This window comes from Podarcis tiliguerta, assembly GCF_965153285.1.
Source record: "Podarcis tiliguerta genome assembly, chromosome: 6".
In the NCBI taxonomy this organism is placed as follows: Eukaryota; Metazoa; Chordata; class Lepidosauria; order Squamata; family Lacertidae; genus Podarcis; species Podarcis tiliguerta.
The window spans coordinates 3,738,405-3,758,677 of record NC_139539.1 but is presented as its reverse complement, the minus strand read 5'-3'; the positions used below and the strand labels follow the sequence as shown (position 1 = coordinate 3,758,677).

At 47.8% G+C, this 20,273-nt stretch overlaps 1 protein-coding gene across 1 annotated transcript; it reads left to right on the top strand.

Moving 5' to 3' along the window:
• Positions 1-2,850: 2,850 nt before the first annotated feature.
• On the top strand, positions 2,851-18,008 carry LOC310680666 (purine nucleoside phosphorylase-like). The gene is made up of 6 exons (XM_083447643.1): positions 2,851-3,070; positions 6,683-6,846; positions 10,573-10,676; positions 12,054-12,229; positions 14,387-14,577; positions 17,141-18,008. The coding sequence occupies exons 1-6, from the start codon at positions 3,048-3,050 to the stop codon at positions 17,392-17,394; spliced, it is 912 nt and encodes a 303-aa protein (XP_083303769.1). The 5' UTR covers positions 2,851-3,047; the 3' UTR covers positions 17,395-18,008.
• The last annotated feature ends 2,265 nt before the right edge of the window (positions 18,009-20,273 follow it).

Here is a 20,273-nt window from a genome sequence, read left to right as displayed (position 1 = left end):
TCTGACAGCGGGCGGGAAGGTGGCGTCGGGACGGTGCGTGACTAACGCACGCACCGCCCCCATGCGACGTCACAGCCAGTACAGCGCCCGCCACAGTGGAGAGTGTCGGGGAGCACAATGCGCCTCCTCCCCTCGCTAGTATCCGCCCCGGAGCCGCGGCAAAGGTGTAAAAGAGCCACATGCGGCTCCGGAGCCGCGGGTTGCTGACCCCTGGTATAGGTGGTTGCAACAGTGTTTTGCTTGACAAGCACGCCAGTCTCACCATAAAAAGAACATAGCATTAGCTACGCCTCCCAGTTTGGTGTCATCTGCAAATCTGATGATCATCTGCTCTATTCCTTCATCCAAGTTGTTTGCAAAGATGTTGAGCAACAACGGGCCCAGGAACGAAACCCTGTGACATCTCCCAGGATGACAAGGAACCATTAGTGAACACTCTTTGGGTTCCTCCACTAAATCCACCTAACAGTTAAACTATGGAACTCCCTCCCACAGGAGACAGGGATGGCCATTGTAATAAGCGAAAATCTGCCCTTATTCCCTTATGGAAGACACAAGAGCCCATATAGAGTCCTTTGTAGGTTCTCCATCGGTCGGAGAAAAGAACAGAGGCCAACCAGAGAATATTGAGAAGCAAAGCAGCTCGTAAGCCTGATCTTTGTGATCCCCTCACACGCAGGAAAGGAGGAGGACCCAGAACCCAGGTGTGTCCGCCCTTATATAGACATTTTAAATTGCCCGCCCTGGAGTCCAAGACCACCCCCAGAAACATCATACGTGCATCACAGAAAAGGCGGTCTACAACAGAAGTTGTTTACCTCCTGGCTAGCAGATTACCTGTTAATGCTCACTTGATTGAATACCCTGGGGAGCTTGGCCAGTCTTTTGTAATGATAAATACTTCGTTCCTGAACCAGGTCACAGGCTCACACCCTATTCATACACAGACATACCCTCAAGACAGGATTTGTCAATGAAAAGACAATGGGGAGGCTTTTCCATTTTCCTTTGACTTTGCAGAGAAAACATTTGGTCAGTTTGGGAGCCAAAATGGCTTCATGGCTGTTTTCCTGTGCTGCTTCAGACATGTGGTTTATATATTTATGTACGTGTTTGCTTGGTACATTTATGAACATTTATTATATATATAAGACCTTAATTTTTTTATTTCAGCCACATACCTGGATGGCTTTAAAAGAGAACTAGACCAATCTGTGGAGAGAGCTATTGATGGCCACTAGCCAGGATGCCATGGGACGCGGGTGGCGCTGTGGGTAAAAGCCTCAGTGCCTAGGGCTTGCCGATCGAAAGGTCGGCGGTTCGAATCCCCGCGGTGGGGTGCGCTCCCGTCGTTTGGTCCCAGCACCTGCCAACCTAGCAGTTCGAAAGCACCTTCGGGTGCAAGTAGATAAATAGGGACCGCTTACCAGCGGGAAGGTAAACGGCGTTCCGTGTGCTGCGCTGGCTCGCCAGATGCAGCTTGTCACGCTGGCCACGTGACCCGGAAGTGTCTGCGGACAGCGCTGGCTCCCGGCCTCTAGAGTGAGATGAGCGCACAACCCTAGAGTCTGGCAAGACTGGTCTGTACGGGCAGGGGTACCTTTACCTTTTTTTAGCCAGGATGCCTATGCTGTGCCTCCACAGCTGGAGGCAGGAATGCTTCTGAATGCCAGTTGCTGGAAGCTCCAGGATTGTGTTCGAATCCTGCTTGCTGGTTTCCCATTGGGGCATCTGCCTGGCCACTGTGAGAACAGGTTGCTGGACTAGATGGGCTTTTGGCCTGACCCAACAGCCAGCTCTTATGTTATGCCTTTGCTATGAGTGTCCTGGTGTCCCCGGGACGTGGGTGGCGCTGTGGTCTAAACCAATGAGCCTCTTGGGCTTGCCAATCAGAAGGTCGGCGGTTCGAATCCCCGCGATGGGGTGAGCTCCCGTTGCTCGGTCCCAGCTCCTGCCAACCTAGCAGTTCGAAAGCAGGCCAGTGTGTCAGGAGTGCGTGCAGGAGCCAGGCCCTGTGACCAATAGGACTTTGCAGGACTGGGGCTTTCCTAAGTTTGTTCTCAAAAGGCAAGGTGCTGCTGCACAGGTGAGGCCAATTGGTAACTCACAGCACCTGGTGGCAAGAGCCGGGAAGGGATAAAAGGTCAGCATTTCCCTTTGGCTCTTTGCCACAGCAACACGCTTCCTGCTTTGCTGAGTTTGGCTTCTTGCTTCCTGATCTTTGGACCCTTGGCTTCTTGGCTCCTTGCTTCCTGACCCTCGGCTTCTTGACTCCCGGCTCTCGGACCCTCGGACTCTGGGCTTCCTTACTCCTGGCTTCCGGACACTTGTTCCTGCTCCAACCCTGCCATCTTGCCCCCGGTCCCGACGTTCTCCGCCAGGACTTCGACCTCCCGTAACACAGTGCAAGTAGATAAATAGGTACTGCTGTGGCAGGAAGGTAAACGGCATTTATGTGTGCTCTGGCAATTGTCACTGTCCTCCGTGCACCAGAAGCGGTTTAGTCCTGCTGGCCACTTGACCCGGAAAGCTGTCTGTGGACAAACGCCGGCTCCCTCGGCCTGAAAGCGAGATGAGCGCCGCAACCCCATAGTCCCCTTTGACTGGACTTAACCTTTTTTACCTTGCTGGTGTCCCCAACGTGGCATTGGTGGGAAAGGGCTGCAACACAACGGATTCTCCTGCAGGATACAAGAGAGGGCAGCTAATTCCCCCATCATGGGTTTATCATAGGACCTCCTGTCTGCCTTGGGCCCACGGGACGTCCTGGCTGCATCCCAAAGAGGAGATAAGGGCCTGGATGGCTTCTGTGAAGGAAAGCCCGAAGGGGGGAAAGATCCACGCCTTCCCTTCCAGCTTTCACTCTGCAGCTCTGCAGCCAATAGCCAACCCCCAGGGGAAAACAAAGCCTTCTCTGTGCATATAAAAAGCTGGCTTCCTGGGCTTTAGAAGCAGTGGGGGAAGGTTGTGGTCAGGTGTCCTGAGGAAAAGCTCTCCAGCCCAGATCTCCATCCTCTCTTCAAGTCTGCGCTCATCTGCAGTCCAGGATGCAACCCACCGAAAACTTCAGGTAAGCACAAATCAGGAATCTCCTCTCCTCTCTAGACTCCTTCACACTTACTGGGATTTTTAGTGCTGCTTATGCATGCATCCCCAGGCTTCCACCTCTTGAAAATGCGATCACATTCGCTGCTAAAATTTACTTTTCCCACTTTTAAAAAATAAATAAAAAATCTTACCATATGTTCTCTGGGAATACAAATCCAGATTAAATGGGGAAATAATATGTGACAGCATCTTGGTGAGCGGTGGCGTGGGGTGTGGGTGCTGCAATAGAAAATCAAGTATTGCATGCCTGAGAGATGGATTCGGTTTAGCATTTAAATCATCAGGAGACATGGTGTTTAAAGTGCGTCTCCAGAAGGCCCCTTGCTGTGTGAGCAGCAGCCCTTTAAAGATATCCTTTTCATAGAATCCTAGAGTTGGAAGAGACCACAAGGGCCATCGAGTCCAACCCCCTGCCAAGCAGGAAACACCATCAGAGCACTCCTGACATATGGTTGTCAAGCCTCTGCTTAAAGACCTCCAAAGAAGGAGACTCCACCACACTCCTTGGCAGCAAATTCCACTGTCGAACAGCTCTTACTGTCAGGAAGTTCTTCCTAATGTCTAGGTGGAATCTTCTTTCTTGTAGTTTCTTGTAGTATAAGGTCTTGTATGGAAACTTGCAACTGCAAAAAGAAAAATTGAATAAGAATTTTTTTTTAATGGTTATATTGAAATTAAAAAATTAAGGTCTTGTGTATATAATAAATGTGCAAGGCAAACACGTACATAAATGTATGGGCCACATGTCTGAGGCAGTACGGGAGGGCAGCCCTGGATCCATTTTGGCTCCGAAACTGACCAAATGTTTTCTCTGCAAGGTCAAAGGAAAATGGAAAAGCCTCCCCCCCCCATTGTCTTTTCATTCACAAATCCTGTCTTAAGGGTATGTCTGTGTTTGAATAGGGTGAGCCTGTGATCTGGCTCAAGGCTCCTGTGTCCCCCATAAGGGAATAAGGGCAGATTTTTGTTTATTACAATAGCATCCCAAAAATGCCATTGCAAATCTGTAACTTTTGTTTTGTAATCCTCACTTTGAGTGACTCCTGGTATTCTGCCCAACATACAGCTTTGCACATGGGCACCTAAATACCACAAGCAGAATTACAGCTGGTGGAAGATCTAGACATAAAGTTCCTGCTATCCACCTAGTGGACAATCTCTGTAGTTTCTAAACTTTAAACGCAACATGTGAAGGCGTCCACATTTGTAATTTCCAATTCAATCTTGTCCCTTGGTGGCTTCCAAATTCTGCGTCCTACAAAAACCCACATTAGGAATTCTTTGACACCCTGGTTAGTCTTGTAAAACGTGGCTTCGCCTATTTACAATTTGTTTGGTGCTATGGGCTAAATGATTGGATTCCAACGATAAATAATAATAATAATAATAATAATAATAATAATAATAATAATAATAATATTTATACCCTGCCCTCCCCAGCCAAGATTGGGCTCAGGGCAGCTAACAGCCGATATAAAAACAAATTGATTGAAATACAACTTAAAAACAAGATTAAAATACAACATTAAAACATTAAAATGCAGCCTCATTTCAATGGAAACTCAAATCAAAAACTTTTTTTGGGATGAAAACATCAGGTCTTTACAAAGGCTAACTATCCAAACTGGTCCTACATGGGCCAGAAAAAAGCCAGGGAAGTCCCCAAATAGGAGGTCTATCCTCTTTGATATCTGAAGGTGCTGTTCACAACAAGTGTGTGTCCATCATTTTGTTTCTGAACATTTTTGGTGACGTGGACTGGTGCAAACTGTTTCCATTGAAAACCACCAGTCACAAAAATACTTGTAACGACATTGACTGGACGATAAGTAATATTAATGATTTTATAATATAAAATGGACATGCGGTATGATGATAAACAATGGAACCAGGGAAGGGAATAGGGGGAAGTCAACTCTATTCTTTTCTCTGTGTTTGAATATGTATTGTTTTTTTACTTTGTGTTGTTTTTGGAAAATTAATAAAATAATATTTTAAAAAAGAAAACCACCGGTCACATTGTTATAGGCAAATCCTTGGGCTCACTTGGATTACCAAACAAAGATGGCAGCCAGGAATACAGGAGCTGTTAACGGAGAAATCTGAGGGCTCCCTTGGACAAAAAAAACAAGGACACCAGCCAGGAATACCAGAGCAAAACAGCAGCCAGTAGGCTTGGCCTTTATTGAACAGGACTCCTACCTGCCACAAGGTGGAACAAGATGGAAGCCCCCAACAAGGGCTCTTGAGAGTTGCAGCCCAGCAACACCTAAGGGCTACAGCCTCTCCATCCTCTGGGCTGCACTCATGAGCAGTGGCTGTCCAGAATTTCAGGAAAGGGTCTCTCCTTCCCAGCCCTGCCCAAAAATGCTGAGGACTGAACCTTGGGCATTGAGAGGCAGTGTGGTGTAGTGGTTAGACCTGGTCCAAATCCCCGCTTGGCTATGAAGCTCACCGGGTGACCCTGGGGGCCGGTCACTGCCTCTCAGCCAGACCTACCTCACAAGGTCACTGTGAGGAATCAGTGAGGCGGGGGAGGGCCATTTATGCCACCTGGAGCACCTTGGAGGAAAAAGTGGGATATAAATGCAATAAATAGTCATAATCCTGCACAGAAGAATCATGGGATCATAGAACTGAGGAGACGGAAGGGACCACGAGGGTCATCTAGTCCAGCTCCCTGCAATGCAGGAATCTTCTGTCCAGCGTGGAACTCGAACGCACAACCCTGACATTAACAGTCACATGTTCTACTAATTGGCTTTGGCCCTTTCCTCACCTGTTGGTGTTGTAAACAAAAAACTACCCTTTTTCCCCAAGAGCCTGTATAGAGTCCTTACACGGGTTCCCTATCGGTAGGAGAAAAGAACAGAGGCCAGCCAGAGAATATTGAGAAGCAAAGCAGCTAGTAAGCCTGATCTTTATTGATCTGTTGCAACAGGGTGTTCCCCTCACCCGCAGGAAAGGAGGAAGAACCCAGAACCAAGGTGTGCCTGCCTTTATCTAGACATTTTAAATTCCCTGCCCTGGAGCTCAAGACCACCCCTCCGTACATCATACATACATCACAGAAAAGGCGGTCTACAGCAGAAATCTGAGTGTGTTGTTTATCTCGTCTGATAGGTTACCTGTTAATGCTCACTTGATTGGATACCCTGGGGAGTCTGGCCAGTCTTTTGTAATGAAAAATACTTAGTTCCTTAGCCAGGTCACAGGTTCACCCTATTCAAACACAGACAGACATACCCTTAAGACAGGAATTGTGAAGGAAAAGACAATGGGGAGGCTTTTCCATTTTCTTTTGACCTTGCAGAGAAAACATTTGGTCAGTTTGGGAATCAAAAATGGTTTCAGATCGGTCTTCCTGTGCTGATCTATGCACGTGCTTGGTTGGTACACATGAACATTTAACATATAACAAAGACCTTAAAATTCTTATCACATTGGAAACAGATTTCATGGCTGAAGATCCCTCTGGGGTTAGGCTAGATGACCCTCAGGGTCCCTTCCAACCCTGCAATTCTATGATTCTGATTCAACATGGCTGCCATTCTTTTCCAATCTCTCTTTGCAGCTTTGAGCTCTGCAGAGAGACGGCCGATTGGCTCCTGGCTCGGACCAGGCAGCGTCCCAGAATCGCCATCATCTGTGGCTCTGGACTGGGACCCCTCGCTGACAGTTTGAAGAACCCGGAGTCTTTTAAGTACATGGACATCCCCAACTTCCCGCACAGCACAGGTATGGAGAACATAGCTGTCAACTGTCCCTTATTTGGCGGGAAAGACCCTTATCCCAGCGCTGTGTCCAGCTGCTGTCCCTTATTGATGATGTCCCTTAAATTTCCCGGGTTTCAAAGGAAGCAGCTCCTCTCCCTCCCTCCCTGCTGGCCAGGGAGGAGGGAGGCCCCAACTGTGTTGCTTGGCTGCATTGCTCACCCAATAAGGAGTCTAAGAACAACTGGGGGGTGGAGCTTGCATGCCTTGTGCTGATCAAATCAGCTGCATTGCCTGGGGACTTGCCTTTGCTCAGCGCTTCCCAGCGGAGAGGTGACGGTGGTTTTCCTTGCTGCATCCCCTTTGCCGGGTTGCTGCGCTGTGGGAACCACCGCTTGAGGCTTTGTTTGGCTGCTATCTGGGCTTTCTGCCTTTGGCTTGGAGGGGCTCAGAAGTTGAAGATACCTGTGCTTGGAAAATCCCTTATTTTGGCTGCTGGTCCCTTATTTTCAAATCTGTAAGTTGACAGCTATGATGGAGAACTATCCTTGCTGTGTGCCGCTGCTCTGCAATTCCTCCCAGGGTCTTTTCACGCCGTCCTGGGGCCTCGGGTCTGCTTCCTCGCTGGCCAGCCGGAACTGATTGTGCATGAATTGTGCAGATTGTGATCTGATTTCTTTCCGCAGGGCCTGTAAGACAGAGTTGTTCCGCCTGGCCTTTGGCTTGGAGTCAATTTGATTCCCTCCCCCTCTTTCTTTTTTCCTTTCTCCTCCTGTGATGAGGCTGCATTTTAATGTTGTATTTTAATCTTGTTTTTAAGTTGTATTCATTCAACTTGTTTTTATTATTGGTTGTTAGCCGCCCTGAGCCCGGCTTTGGCAGGGGAGGGCGGGGTATAAATAAAATTATTATTATTATTATTATTATTATTATTAATTATTAAGCAGAAAAAACTGCAACAAGAGATCAGCTCCATGTTTTGGGGCCGGGTTGGCTGTCAGCTTAGCTTGAGGGCATTTTCACCCAGGGTGCTAAAATCCCGCTTTGAATTTCTCAAGCCTCGCATGTGAATGCAAAACCCATCATAGTAAGGATCTACCTCTGAGTTTAAAATAGTGGTATCTGGCTACCCTCTTGTGGCGAAATGGACACATCTGCACTTTTATGATTTTGCATGGCAGAGTGCATGTGAATTTTCCTACCTGGTAGTGCAAAAGCTGTGTAGGTAACTGGAGGGTTTGTGTGTTTAGAGACAAAGAGACAGCAGGGACTCTGAGATTATGTTAGGAACCTAGGATCATATTGTGCATTGATGAATTCACCCGGGTCCAAGAGCTTCCTTGTCATTCCACAGCTGTGCCTTGTGAAATCCTGATCTGACCCACTGGATTGAAGCTCAGTTAAGCAAATCTTTCTTAGGATTTTCCACGCATAAGATCCAATTCAGTGGGTAAGTTTGGATTTTTGCAAAGCAGAGGCACAGAATAGGAAACACTCTCAGACCCGGAGGAATTAATTGGTGCACAGAACAATTGAAATTTGGGGCAAGCAGAATTGCGGACAAGCCCTTGCACTCCCAAGGTGTTAGCATTCTCAGCCCATCCAGGAGACACTGGGAATTCAACCTGGCATTTTCTGCTCTTTCACTGAACCCTTTGCACTATGTTTTCAATGGGCTTTGAATAAATGTGCAATTAGTTTTGTTGTTTTGAATTCTGTTGCGTTATTGTCTTCCTGAGTGGTTCGTGCAAACCACTGTTCTGAACAATGCTGAATGAAGGGCAGCAGGCCTTGGCGATGAATTTATGGGACCAAGGGGGTGCTGGCCCAACAACTTTGGGAACTACTGGTTTAATAGACAATGGCTTAGTTGCATGCAGTGTGCGTGATCTCTATTTTTCTCCTTAATAAATAATAATAAAATTTTATCTATACCCTGCCCTTCCCAGTTCAGAAAACTGGGCTCAGGGCGGCTAACAACAAATTTAAAACACTTAATTGTAATATAACATAGAAGTAGCACCTTGAGGATCTCTGCCATCTTCACCGCATTAAGCAGTTGGTCCCTTACCTTTCTCGCCCCGACCTGGCCACAGTGATCCATGCGACGGTCACCTCCAGGCTTGACTACTGTAATTGTCTATGCGGGGTTGCCCTTGAAGCTGTCCCAGAAACTCCAGTGGGTGCAAAATGCTGCAGCGAGGCTCCTCACGGGGTCCCTGCCATGGGAGCATATTCACCCAGTGCTTTACCAGTTGCACTGGCTCCCGGTGGAGTATCGGGTCAGGTTCAAGGTACTGGTATTGACCTTTAAAGCCCTTTGTGGCTTAGGGCCCTCGTATTTACAGGACCGCCTCTCCTAGTCTGCCCCGCAGAGGACCTTAAGGTCCATGAATAATCATAGTTTAGAGGTCCTGGGCCCTAAGGAAGTCAGACTATCCTCCACCAGGGCCAGGGCCTTCTTAGTGATGGCTCTGACCTGGTGGAATGCTCCGTCCCATGAGACCAGGGCCCTGCAGGATTTAACCTCCTTCTGCCGGGCCTGTAAGATAGAGCTATTCTGCCTGGCCTTTAATTTGAATTCAGCCTGATCTTTTATTTCCCTTCTCTTCCCTCCCCCTCCCCTTTTATGAAGATCGCCTGCTCTGAGACCCCACAGCTAATTCTCCCCTGCCCTCCTCGCTGGCTCAAGTAGGACCAATTCAGCTAAGCTAGCCCTGGGGATTATCTAATGCTTATTAGATGGATTTCCCCAAAATTGATTTATGGTTTTTTGAATTTTATTATTCATGTTTTTATACTCCATTTTATGCTGCTTTTACAATTAAGTGTTTTAAATTTGTTGTTAGCCGCCCTGAGCCCTGTTTTTGAACCAGGAAGGGCGGGGTATAAATAAAAATTTATTATTATGATTATTATTAGCCATTGCCGAGATGCGAGTGTCAGTTCTGCTCCTGGTGGACCTCCTAGTGAGTTTGTACAAACTTCACACACACTCACACTCACACACTACATATGCTACACTTCTGTTATAAATTCATGGAAAATCAACCATACATCGGATTTGCACTGTTCCACTTTTATTTTACTATATGAAGAATGGGGAAGGGGAAGGTTTGATACAGGGCGCCATAATCCCTTCACCATACCAGCACATCCACAGGAGCCCTGCCCAGTTGCTATGCCAACCCTGATGATCCCAGACAGAAGACAATCAAGATCACAAAGAACTTGCATATGGGAGTGGATTCAGCACAGACTGGAACAAAGGACAATGATCAGATCTTCCCTCAGGGGGCAGGAAACTGCGACTACCTTTGTCTTCAGAAAATGACTCATGGGAGGGAGGGAAAGAGGGGAACCAGCCAGGTGACAGGACACTCGGGTTGCCACCACAACTCCTCCCTCAACCCCTCCTTTCTGTAATGTATGCATGATGCTTTTGGGGGTGGGCTTGACCTAGAGGATGGGAATTTCAAAAGTTTTTATAAGGTCTTGCACACCATTTTTCTGTGTCTTTCCTCTCTCCTGCAAGTGAGGGGAACACCCTGTTGCAACAGTTCAATAAAGGCCAAGACTACAGGCTGCTGATTTGCTCCAATTTACTCTGGTTGGTGTCTTTACTTTTTGTCCAAGGGAGCCCTCGGATTTTTCCGGTAACACTAGGAAGGACCACGATTGGGAGAAGGGGCCTCCAAGGACATTTGGGGCATGTTAACCTTCTCTTTCTGCTCTCTTCCTCTCTCCACAGTGTCGGGCCACGACGGGCAGCTTCTCTTTGGGGAGCTTCAGGGCAAGCCGTGCGTCTGCATGAAGGGGCGCTTCCACATGTACGAGGGCTACCCGCTCTGGAAGGTAGGCGGAGGGGCTGCGGTGCCCAAAGCGTTACTCCTGTGATGGGCGCCAACTTGGATGGCTTCAAGAAGAGGAGGAGAGGGAACCAGAAGCATTTTTGTTAGGGATTGTAGGACAAGACCTGCCAAGGAAAACAAAGAATTTATGGATGCTAAAGGTACCCCTGACCATTAGGTCCAGTTGCGGATGACTCTGGGGTTGCGCGTGTTGGTTAATTGCAGATTAGTTGCGCTGCAGAAAGCTTGCTGGGGAGACCACACATTACAAGGAACGCAAAAATAATTTTAGCTAGGTTTTAATAACAAAAACAAAAACTCCTTTTACATTAAATATATCGATAAGCATGACCCAACCACCAGGGTACTGAGAGAGCTAGGCGCTGCTCTTTATATACTATACCCAATTGCTGACACAGCTTAACTAACACAACTTAGCAGCACCTGCTATACCGTTTCACAGCTGTAAAACTAGGTCACGTTATTTGCTCTGGCCCTTAAAGACATATACATCTTGTGGAACAATAATGAACCTTCACATTTAAAGAGACCATTCAACAGTGCGCTCATCTCGCTCTATAGACCGAGGGAGCCGGTGTTTGTCCGCAGACAGCTTCTGGGTCATGTGGCCAGCATGACTAAGCCACTACTGGCAAACCAGAGCAGTGCATGGAAACGCCATTTACCTTCCCGCCGGAGCAGTTCCTATTTACTTGCACTTTGACATGCTTTCGAACTGCTAGGTTGGCAGGAGCAGGGACTGAGCAATGGGAGCTCACCCCGTTGCGGGGATTCGAACTGCTGACCTTCTGATCGGCAAGTCCTAGGCGTTTCCGTGTGCTGCTCTGGTTCGCCAGAAGCGGCTTAGTCATGGTGGCCACATGTCCTGGAAAAAGTGCGGACAAATGTCGGCTCCCTCAGCCAGTAAAGCAAGATAAGCGCCATAACCCCAGAGTCGGCCACGACTGGACCTAATGGTCAGGGGTCCCTTTACCTTTATTCCTGTTTTATATTTTTGGAATAATTTTTATTTGATTTTACAACTCCATTCACAAGCGACAGACAGATGCCAGCTAGTTAACTTTTAAAGGTTGATGCCCATCACCATAATTCCGTATCTTAACTAACTCTGCCTTGTGCAATGAAGTATTTTGTTTTATCCCGAATCTTCCAGATTTAACAAATCTGCTGTCGTGCTTAGGTTTTTTTGCTTGCCGGCTTCCCATTAGGATGGGTGGTTTGTCGCCGCGGCAGCAGGACGCCGGATTAAACGGGCCGCAGGCCTGAGCCAGCTGCCGGGCTCTTCTCACCCTCGTACAGAGAGCAGGGACACCTCCCTGCAGCTGATGTAAACATCCCTCCGCTCTGCGCTCTCTGGCAGGTCACGTTCCCGATCCGTGTTCTCAAACTCTTGGGCGTCGAGACGCTGCTGGTGACCAACGCGGCCGGGGCCTTGGCGGATTCGTACAGCGTCGGGGACCTCATGATTATTCGGGACCACATCAACCTGCTGGGCTTGGCCGGGCTAAACCCCTTGCTGGGGCCCAATGAGGAAAGGTGAGTACCGGACTTCCGGTTGGCTGCCCGATTAATGGCAGACGGGAGCTCTTGACATGCAGAGGAGCTCTTTGCACGAGCATGGGGTTGTGGATAGTCTTTTTCTAGCTCTCAGGACTACCCAAATCACATTCCCTCTTCCCAGGCCACACCTCTCACCAGCTCTGCTTCACTTCCCCCAATGTTTCAAGGTAGCTGGGATATCTTTAATCCCCTGATAGTTGTAAGAATGGAATGAACACACACACACACACACACACACACACACACACACTGTATTTTATGCAGTTTTTTTGTTGCATCAAGTGTTTTAAATTTGTTGTTAGCCCAGTTTTCTGAACCGGGAAGGGCAGGGTATAAATAAAAAAATATTTATTTATTATGCACGCATGCACACCAATGCAGTTATTTGTGCATTGATAAGAACAATTAAACATTGACTTCCCTTCTGCCTTTCTATATTTTATTATTTCTATTTATTGAATTTATATATGTCCCTATACTTGGATGTCCCACGGAGGTTCACAGGATAAAATCAGGATAAAAACAGTTAAAACACTAAAAAAAATGTTTTTAAGATATTAAAGAAAAATAAATTAAAATCAATTTAACAGGAGCAGTACACTCTGCTGGGCTGTTCCATGGTTTCCTCCAAGTTACCAGTTACTGCTGCATACTGTAATCAAACCACACCTTTTTTCTCATTTTACTCTCAATGTAACCTTCACAGCTGAATTTGAACCTACTAGCAATTTCACTTGTTTACAATCATTCTTCATATGCTCTACAAACATTTTCCAATCCTCCTTACATATTATATAATAATTATAATTATAATTATAATTATAAATATTATTATTATTTTTATTATTTATTTATTATTTGTACCCCGCCCATCTGGCTAGGCCTCCTCCTCTGGGCGGCTTCCATAGAAACGAAAATACAGTAAAATATCACAGATTAAAAACTTCCCTGAACAGGGCTGCCTTAAGTTGTCTTCTAAATGTCAGGTAGTTATTTATCGCTTTGACATCTGATGGGAGGGCGTTCCACAGGGTGGGCAGTATTGTTTGATCTTGATCTCTGGTTCTGCTGGTTAGACTTCCCAATTCTGCAGACTCCATCAACTTCAGCTGCTCCTTCATGGGAATTGCCCCCTCCCTCCATTTTTGAGCATATTGGATTTAGGATGCAATAGTTGCATACCAAAACAAATTCTGCTAATTCTTTGGGACACTAGGGGGAGTATATATCACATTTCGTTCTTATCCTTCCTCATGAGATCAGCAATCCTTTCCTGCTAAAACTTTGGCACGAGTCACAAAGAGGCTTACAAACAATAATAAAAAAAAATAATATAATAGGACCTCACAATTACTACGTAAATCATACAGAATAATTAACAAATCACAAGCAAAACAATTACAGTGGATGCCCGGGTTGCGAACGTGATCCGTGTGGGATGCACGTTCGCAACCCGCAGCGTTCTCAACCCGCAACAGCACATCTGGGCACACGCAGGTTGCAATTCAGTGCTTCTGTGCATGCGCAAAGCGAGATTTAGCGCTTCTGCGCATGCACGACCGCCAGAACCCGGAAGTAACCCGTTCTGGTACTTCCGGGTTTCGGCGCGTCTGTAACCTGAAAAAACGCAACCTGAAGCGTCTGTAACCCGAGATATGACTGTACAGTAAAACAGCCACCTTCTATAAAACACTATTAATGGAACAACAAACAGAAAAGCTGAACAGCATAACCACAACAAAAGTCCTAAGATTCACAAAGCACCTTGGCAAAACAATATTAACAGCATTGACAAACTAACAACCTAAGCACTGTTGAATTGGCACACACACACTCTCCCCTCTGTGAATCACAGCCTTCCACTCAGTTCATCAAAAGACGCATAGGCATATTGCCCATGGCAGCATCTCCCTTCTGAAGGCAAGGCAGGCGGGAAAAGCCATTGCCTGATGCTCAGCATAAACATCCAATTCCCCTCGTCACAGCAGCCTCTGGAAGGGATATATCTGGTACGTCTGCCTGCCTCCTGGCTGGCTGGCACGAGTGGCTGCCTATCTGCTTGGCCCTGGGATCTGGCACCAAGCCACCATGCCCGTTTTCCTCCCTGCTCAGAACACCCCCTTCTTTCTCCAGGTTTGGCCCTCGCTTCCCTGCTCTTTCGGATGCGTACGACAGCCAGATCCGCGCTTTGGCCATGGACACAGCCCGGCGCCTTGGCTACAGCTCTTTCGTCAAAGAGGGGGTGTACTGCATGGTCGGGGGGCCCAGTTTCGAATCTATCGCAGAGGCCCGGCTCCTTCACGTGCTGGGGGCGGACGCTGTCGGTAAGAGCTGAAAGGAAGCTGTGTCTCTTCGCGTCCGGTAACCCTTGGCCTTGTTCTGCACCTGCTAAATGGCCTTCTTCTCTATGGCCAGCCTTTGCCAACCTTGTAACCTCCAGATGTTTTGAACTACAACTCCCATCAGCCCCAGCCAGAGCTGTAGGGCAAAACCGCTGGAGAGCACCAGGTTGGCAAAGCCTGCCATGGGCTTTATCCATCTTCTTTATAGCACTAATTTGGTTGCCAAGTTTTATTATTTTGCAGTTAATAATAATAATAATAATAATTTTTATTTATACCCCGCCCTCCCCGGCCAGAGCTGGGCTCAGGGTGGCTAACACCAGTAAAATCACAGTAAAAACAAATTAGGGGAAAAGAGAAGGGGGGGAACCAGTTTAAAATACAAGTTAAAATGCAATTTAAAATGCAGCCTCATTTTAAAGTAGCCGATAAATCAAGACCATAAGGGGAGGGAAACATACAGGTCAGACCGAGTCCAAACCAAAGGCCAGGCAGAACAGCTCTGTCTTGCAGGCCCTGCGGAAAGACGCCAAGTCCCGCAGGGCCCTAGTCTCTTGTGAAAGAGCGTTCCACCACATCGGGGCCAGTGCTGAAAAGGCCCTGGTCCTAGTTGAAACCAATCTAACCTCCTTGAGGCTTGGGACCTCCAAAGTGTTGTCATTTGTGGACCTTAAGGTCCTCCGCGGGGCATACCAGGAGAGGCGGTCCCATAGGTACGTGGGTCCTAGGCCTAGTTGCCATGGAGGGGGGATTTTTTAGCAAGCGCCTGCACTCATTGATTAATTCTATAGGTCACCCCCCCACATGTGAATCCCACTTGCATGCAACTGAATTCACATGGGTCACCACAAAATAGATAAACTGGCCTTCCCTTGCTTGGGGCCCAGAACGTAACCCCCGCATAACTGGGAGGCAGGGATGCTTGTATTTGCAAAAAAATAACTTCTAGAGAGTACCTGATCCCAGACAAATGCGCCACAGGAAAGATGCATCTGGGTTGCTAGGGGGCAAAGAGAGGGCAAACTAGAGATTCCAAGGACTGCTAGAAAATAAGACAGAAGTGCCTGAAGGGGAGGAGAAACCAGAAGCTCTATAGGACCTCAGGAATTCTTATTGCCTGGTGTCCAAACAACTCACTTAACCATCAATCACTGCTCTGACTTCACTCATTGGCTAAAATCACTGATCCAAGCTGGCTCATTTCACAAGAATTGCATAGACATGTACCTGGGCATTTAGCTTCATATCTTTCTTTGTAGGAGAGCTAAATATTTCCTTTAACAAAATATGAAAGTTCCAAGTCTAACGCCTTTGCTGAGGGAGTCAATGGCACCAGGCTGACAACTCCTGAGCCAAACTCTTGTTATGCAGAGGTGTAACTTGTTGTGCGGGTGGCGCTGTGGTTTAAACCACAGAGCCTAAGGCTTGCCGATCAGAAGGTCGGCAGTTCGAATCCCTGCAACGGGGTGAGCTCCCGTTGCTCGGTCCCTGCTCCTGCCAACCTAGCAGTTCGAAAGCACGTCAAAGTGCAAGTAGATAAATAGGTACCACTCCGGTGGGAAGGTAAATGGTGTTTCCGTGCGCTGCTCTGGTTCGCCAGAAGCAGCTTAGTCATGCTGGCCACATGACCCGGAAGCTGTACGCCGGCTCCCTCGGCCAGTAAAGCGAGATGAGCGCCGCAACCCCAGAGTTGGCCACGACTGGACCTAATGGTCAGGGGTCCCTTTACCTTTAACTTGGTGCAGGACTTCACAACAAGATTGTGCTGTTGCAGGAATTTATGTATAGGTCGAGGGGGGCGGTTTGCCGCTCCAGCAGATATCCTGCACATGCAGCCCACTACCAAAATCAGCACAATCACTTTTGTGATTTGTCCCCACAAAACACTTCATCACAGTTTCTTCCTATCTATTCAAAGGGCCTTTGCTGCACAATACCAAATATAATAATTCACTGATAAATGTATCTCTGTACTGGCTCACAGGGAAAACTTCAGAAATTCATCTAGACATGTGAGCTCAGCTGCTCAGCAGCCCCTCTGCCTGAGTGATAATCCCTGGCATCCTGATACCTGTGTGCCAGACAGGTAGCCATTCCAGAAAGAACAAACCCAGATGAAGTCAAAAGGGTGTGATTAACTTGGCTGGGAAACAGGGAAATGTAAATATCTTTTTTGTTACATTTGATGGGTGTTTGGTGGAGGGCAAGGAGAACCATGGGGCAGGGTCCAGGATGCTCAGATTACTGCCACCAGACCTCCCCTTTCATGATGTAACCGTGATGTATGAGTGATGTAGTTTGAGGGATGTAACATGGGGATTAGCACCTAATAAAAGTTTGGGTTCTCTTTCGTTCGGGGCTTCTATCTTGTTCCTGTTGGATTTCAGGTGGCAGGTGGGAGTCCTGTCGCAACAGTCTTCAAGAAAGACCAAGCCTACTGGCTGCTGTTTTGCTCTGGTATTCCTGGCTGGTGTCCTTGTTTTTTTTCTTTTCTTCCAAAGGAGCCCTCAGATTTCTCCATTAACAGCGCCCTGCTTCCTTTTAGGGATGAGCACCGCAGCAGAAGTCGTTGTGGCCAGGCACTGTGGCTTGCGGGTCTTTGGTATCTCGCTGATCACCAACAAGGTGACCAAGGACTACAGCGCGAAAGAGAACGTCAACCATCACGGGGTGCTCGAAGTGAGCCGGAGAAGAGCTTCCACGCTCCAGGCGCTCATCACAGCCCTGGTGGGCAGGCTGGACTCTTGCGGCGGCAGCAGCGGCCAGAAGGACGGCGAGACCTATCAGAATGGAGTCTAAAAACGCCAGACATCTGCTGTGGACCCAGGAGTGTGCTGGCAGCAAGGGAAGAGCTAGCCGCTCCACATCGTATACTCCAAACAAAATCTGGACTGAGAATCCAAAACTTTGACCATGCCTGTCTCAATCAAATCACCAGCCTCTGCCAAGCTAGTGCCCTCCAAATGTTTTGGACGGCAGCTCCCAGGTCTGGCAGTCCAAAACATCTGGTGGGCACCAGGTTGGCAAAGGCAGTTTGACACCAACCTTGCAGGTGTCTTAATTCTTTATTGTAAGCTGGCCTGTCCCTTGTTAGCCCCACAAAGCCCGCTGAGCCTGGGCGAGCCAGCGGTGGTACATTGATGAGAGTGTTGGACTAGGACCTGGGAGAAGATCCAGATTCAAATCCCCGCTTGGCCATGAAGCTCACTGGGTGACCTTGGGCCAGTCACTGCCGTTCAGCCTGCCCTACCTCGCAGAGTGGTTGTTGCTGTGAGGATAAAATGGGGAGCAACAGCAAACATATACATAATCTTGAGCTCTTTGGAGAAAAGGTGGAATATAAAAGTAATAAACAAACTGTCCATATCAACTGCTCTGTGCTGTCCTGGAGGAATAAATGTTGTAAAAATGCACATGGGATTTAAAATATAGCACAACACACCATCCTAATCTCTGAGTGCAGCAAGGTTCCAGGCATGGCGTTTTAGACTGCAACCTTCCCAGGTCACTGTCACAGCCAACTCTGAAACTCTAATTCAAACTCTCCTTTGTCTTCCAAGTGAACTCTTGAGTTTTTGCATCTGGCACAAAGTTCCCTCTCTTTGGCTTTCCTAATGACTCCTTACCTTACCTTTGTCTTTCTTAATAGCACATCTCCCAGGCGATTACCAGGCTGGCCTGGCTATTCCAGCATTAGAATCTGTGCTGGATCCAGGAATTAGAAGCGGGGTCCAAGCATTCACGCTAACCCTGCAAACCTGGGAACTGCCATTCTAGGTGGCATTACAGCTGGGGGAATCCCTTTATTCTCAGCGTCTTATTTTAAAAAATGCAAAAGAAATGAGTCTCTTGTTGTGGGAGGGCAGGTGGAGGTGGCAACTATGGGAATTAAACCACATTCACTGTAGTAGGCCACCTGAGCCTTGGAAAAAACCAGGAGCCATACATAACATAGTAACAAACAAGAGCAATTATCTTCTGAACCCCCCCCCCACACAGTTTAGAAGGCCATAGTTTTATTTGCCAATGCAGTGCACTATGTGGGACATGGGCAAGGCCCAAGCAGCTCATTGGGAGAGCATTGGCATGCAGAAGGTCCCATGTTTAATCGTCAGCATCTTCAAGTGGGTCCAACTTAAACCCTGCAATCTTCGTCAGAGGCCTTTCTTCATGTGCCTCCTCCACAAGAGGTCCAGAGAGCAGCAATATGAACGGGCCTTTTCTGCAGTGGCTCCCCATTTGTGGGATGCTCTCCCCAGGGAAACTCACCAGGCACTTTTGCTACATATCTTTAGGCTCCAGGCAAAAACATCCCTCTTCTCCCAGGCATTCAACTTATTAATGTCCTATGGTTTTTTAAATGTGTTTTTTTGGGGGGGGGGGTGATCGGTTTGATTTTGTTTTGTGTTTTCATTTTTTATTTTTATACTGCGAATTGCCCTGTGATCTTAGGATGAAGGGTGGTATACAAATTTAATAAAAAGCAATAATCATGCTGTGCAGGAAAGGCTCCTGTATCACAACTGCAATAAATTAATTTAATGCTGAGCAAAAACACACATATTTCAGCATCTTGTGCACACTGCATAGAGCTCCAGGTGCGATGGACAAGGCTCCCTGTCTGTAAATCTGGACGGCTGCTGCCAGTCCGTGCAGGCAATGTTGTTGTTGTTTAGCCGTGTCTGACTCTTTGTGATCCCATGGACCAGAGCACACCAGGCACTCCTGTCTTCCACTGCCTCCCGCAGTTTGGTCAGACTCAAGCTGGTAGCTTCGAGAACACTGTCCCACCATCTCGTCCTCTGTCATCCCTTTCTCCTGGTGCCCTCCATCTTTCCCAACATCAGGGTCTTTTCCAGGGAGTCTTCTCTTCTCCTGAGGTGGCCAAAGCCTTGGAGCCTCAGCTTAAGGATCTGTCCTTCCAGTGAGCACTCAGGGCTGATTTCCTTCAGAATGGAGAGGTTGGATCTTCTTGCAGTCCATGGGACTCTCAAGAGTCTCCTCCAGCACCACAATTCAAAAGCATCAATTCTTCGGCAATCAGCCTTCTTTATGGTCCAGCTCTCACTTCCATACATCACTACTGGGAAAACCATAGATTTAACTATACGGACCTTTGTCGGCAAGGTGATGTCTCTGCTTTTTGAGATGCTGTTTATACAGAGTTAAATTGAGCAGCAGCCTAACTCAGCATACAGCAGCTTCCCACCTAACGGGGTTAGGAAATATGGGGCTGAAACTTAAGAAGACAAGGCGTTTCCTTCGGTGCAATTTGCTTTGCAGAGGAGAGAGCGGGGAAATAGACAAACCAACATTAAATAAGGCGCTTTTGCAGCGTCTGCAACCACCCGCACTATCTCGGGAAACGCACGTGTGCGAAAGGCCGATCGCGCATGCGCGGAATGCTGGAGGGCGGAGGCGTGGCCACTGCCGGGGCGGGGCCTTCCTTACCTCCAGGGACCGTCCATAAAGTACCCGATCTCTGGAGGCGAAGAATTCTGCGGAAAGGGCGAAAGAGGGAAGCCGAAATCTCAGATACAGCATTAAATGTTTCCAAAGGGTTTGCTGGCAGGGAGGATGATGATGATGAGGAGATCCTTTCCACGCCGGTTGCTCTTTAGGGTGCGCAACGCTTCCGAGAGCGTGTTGTAATTTGCGGACGGTACCCCCGCTAGGCT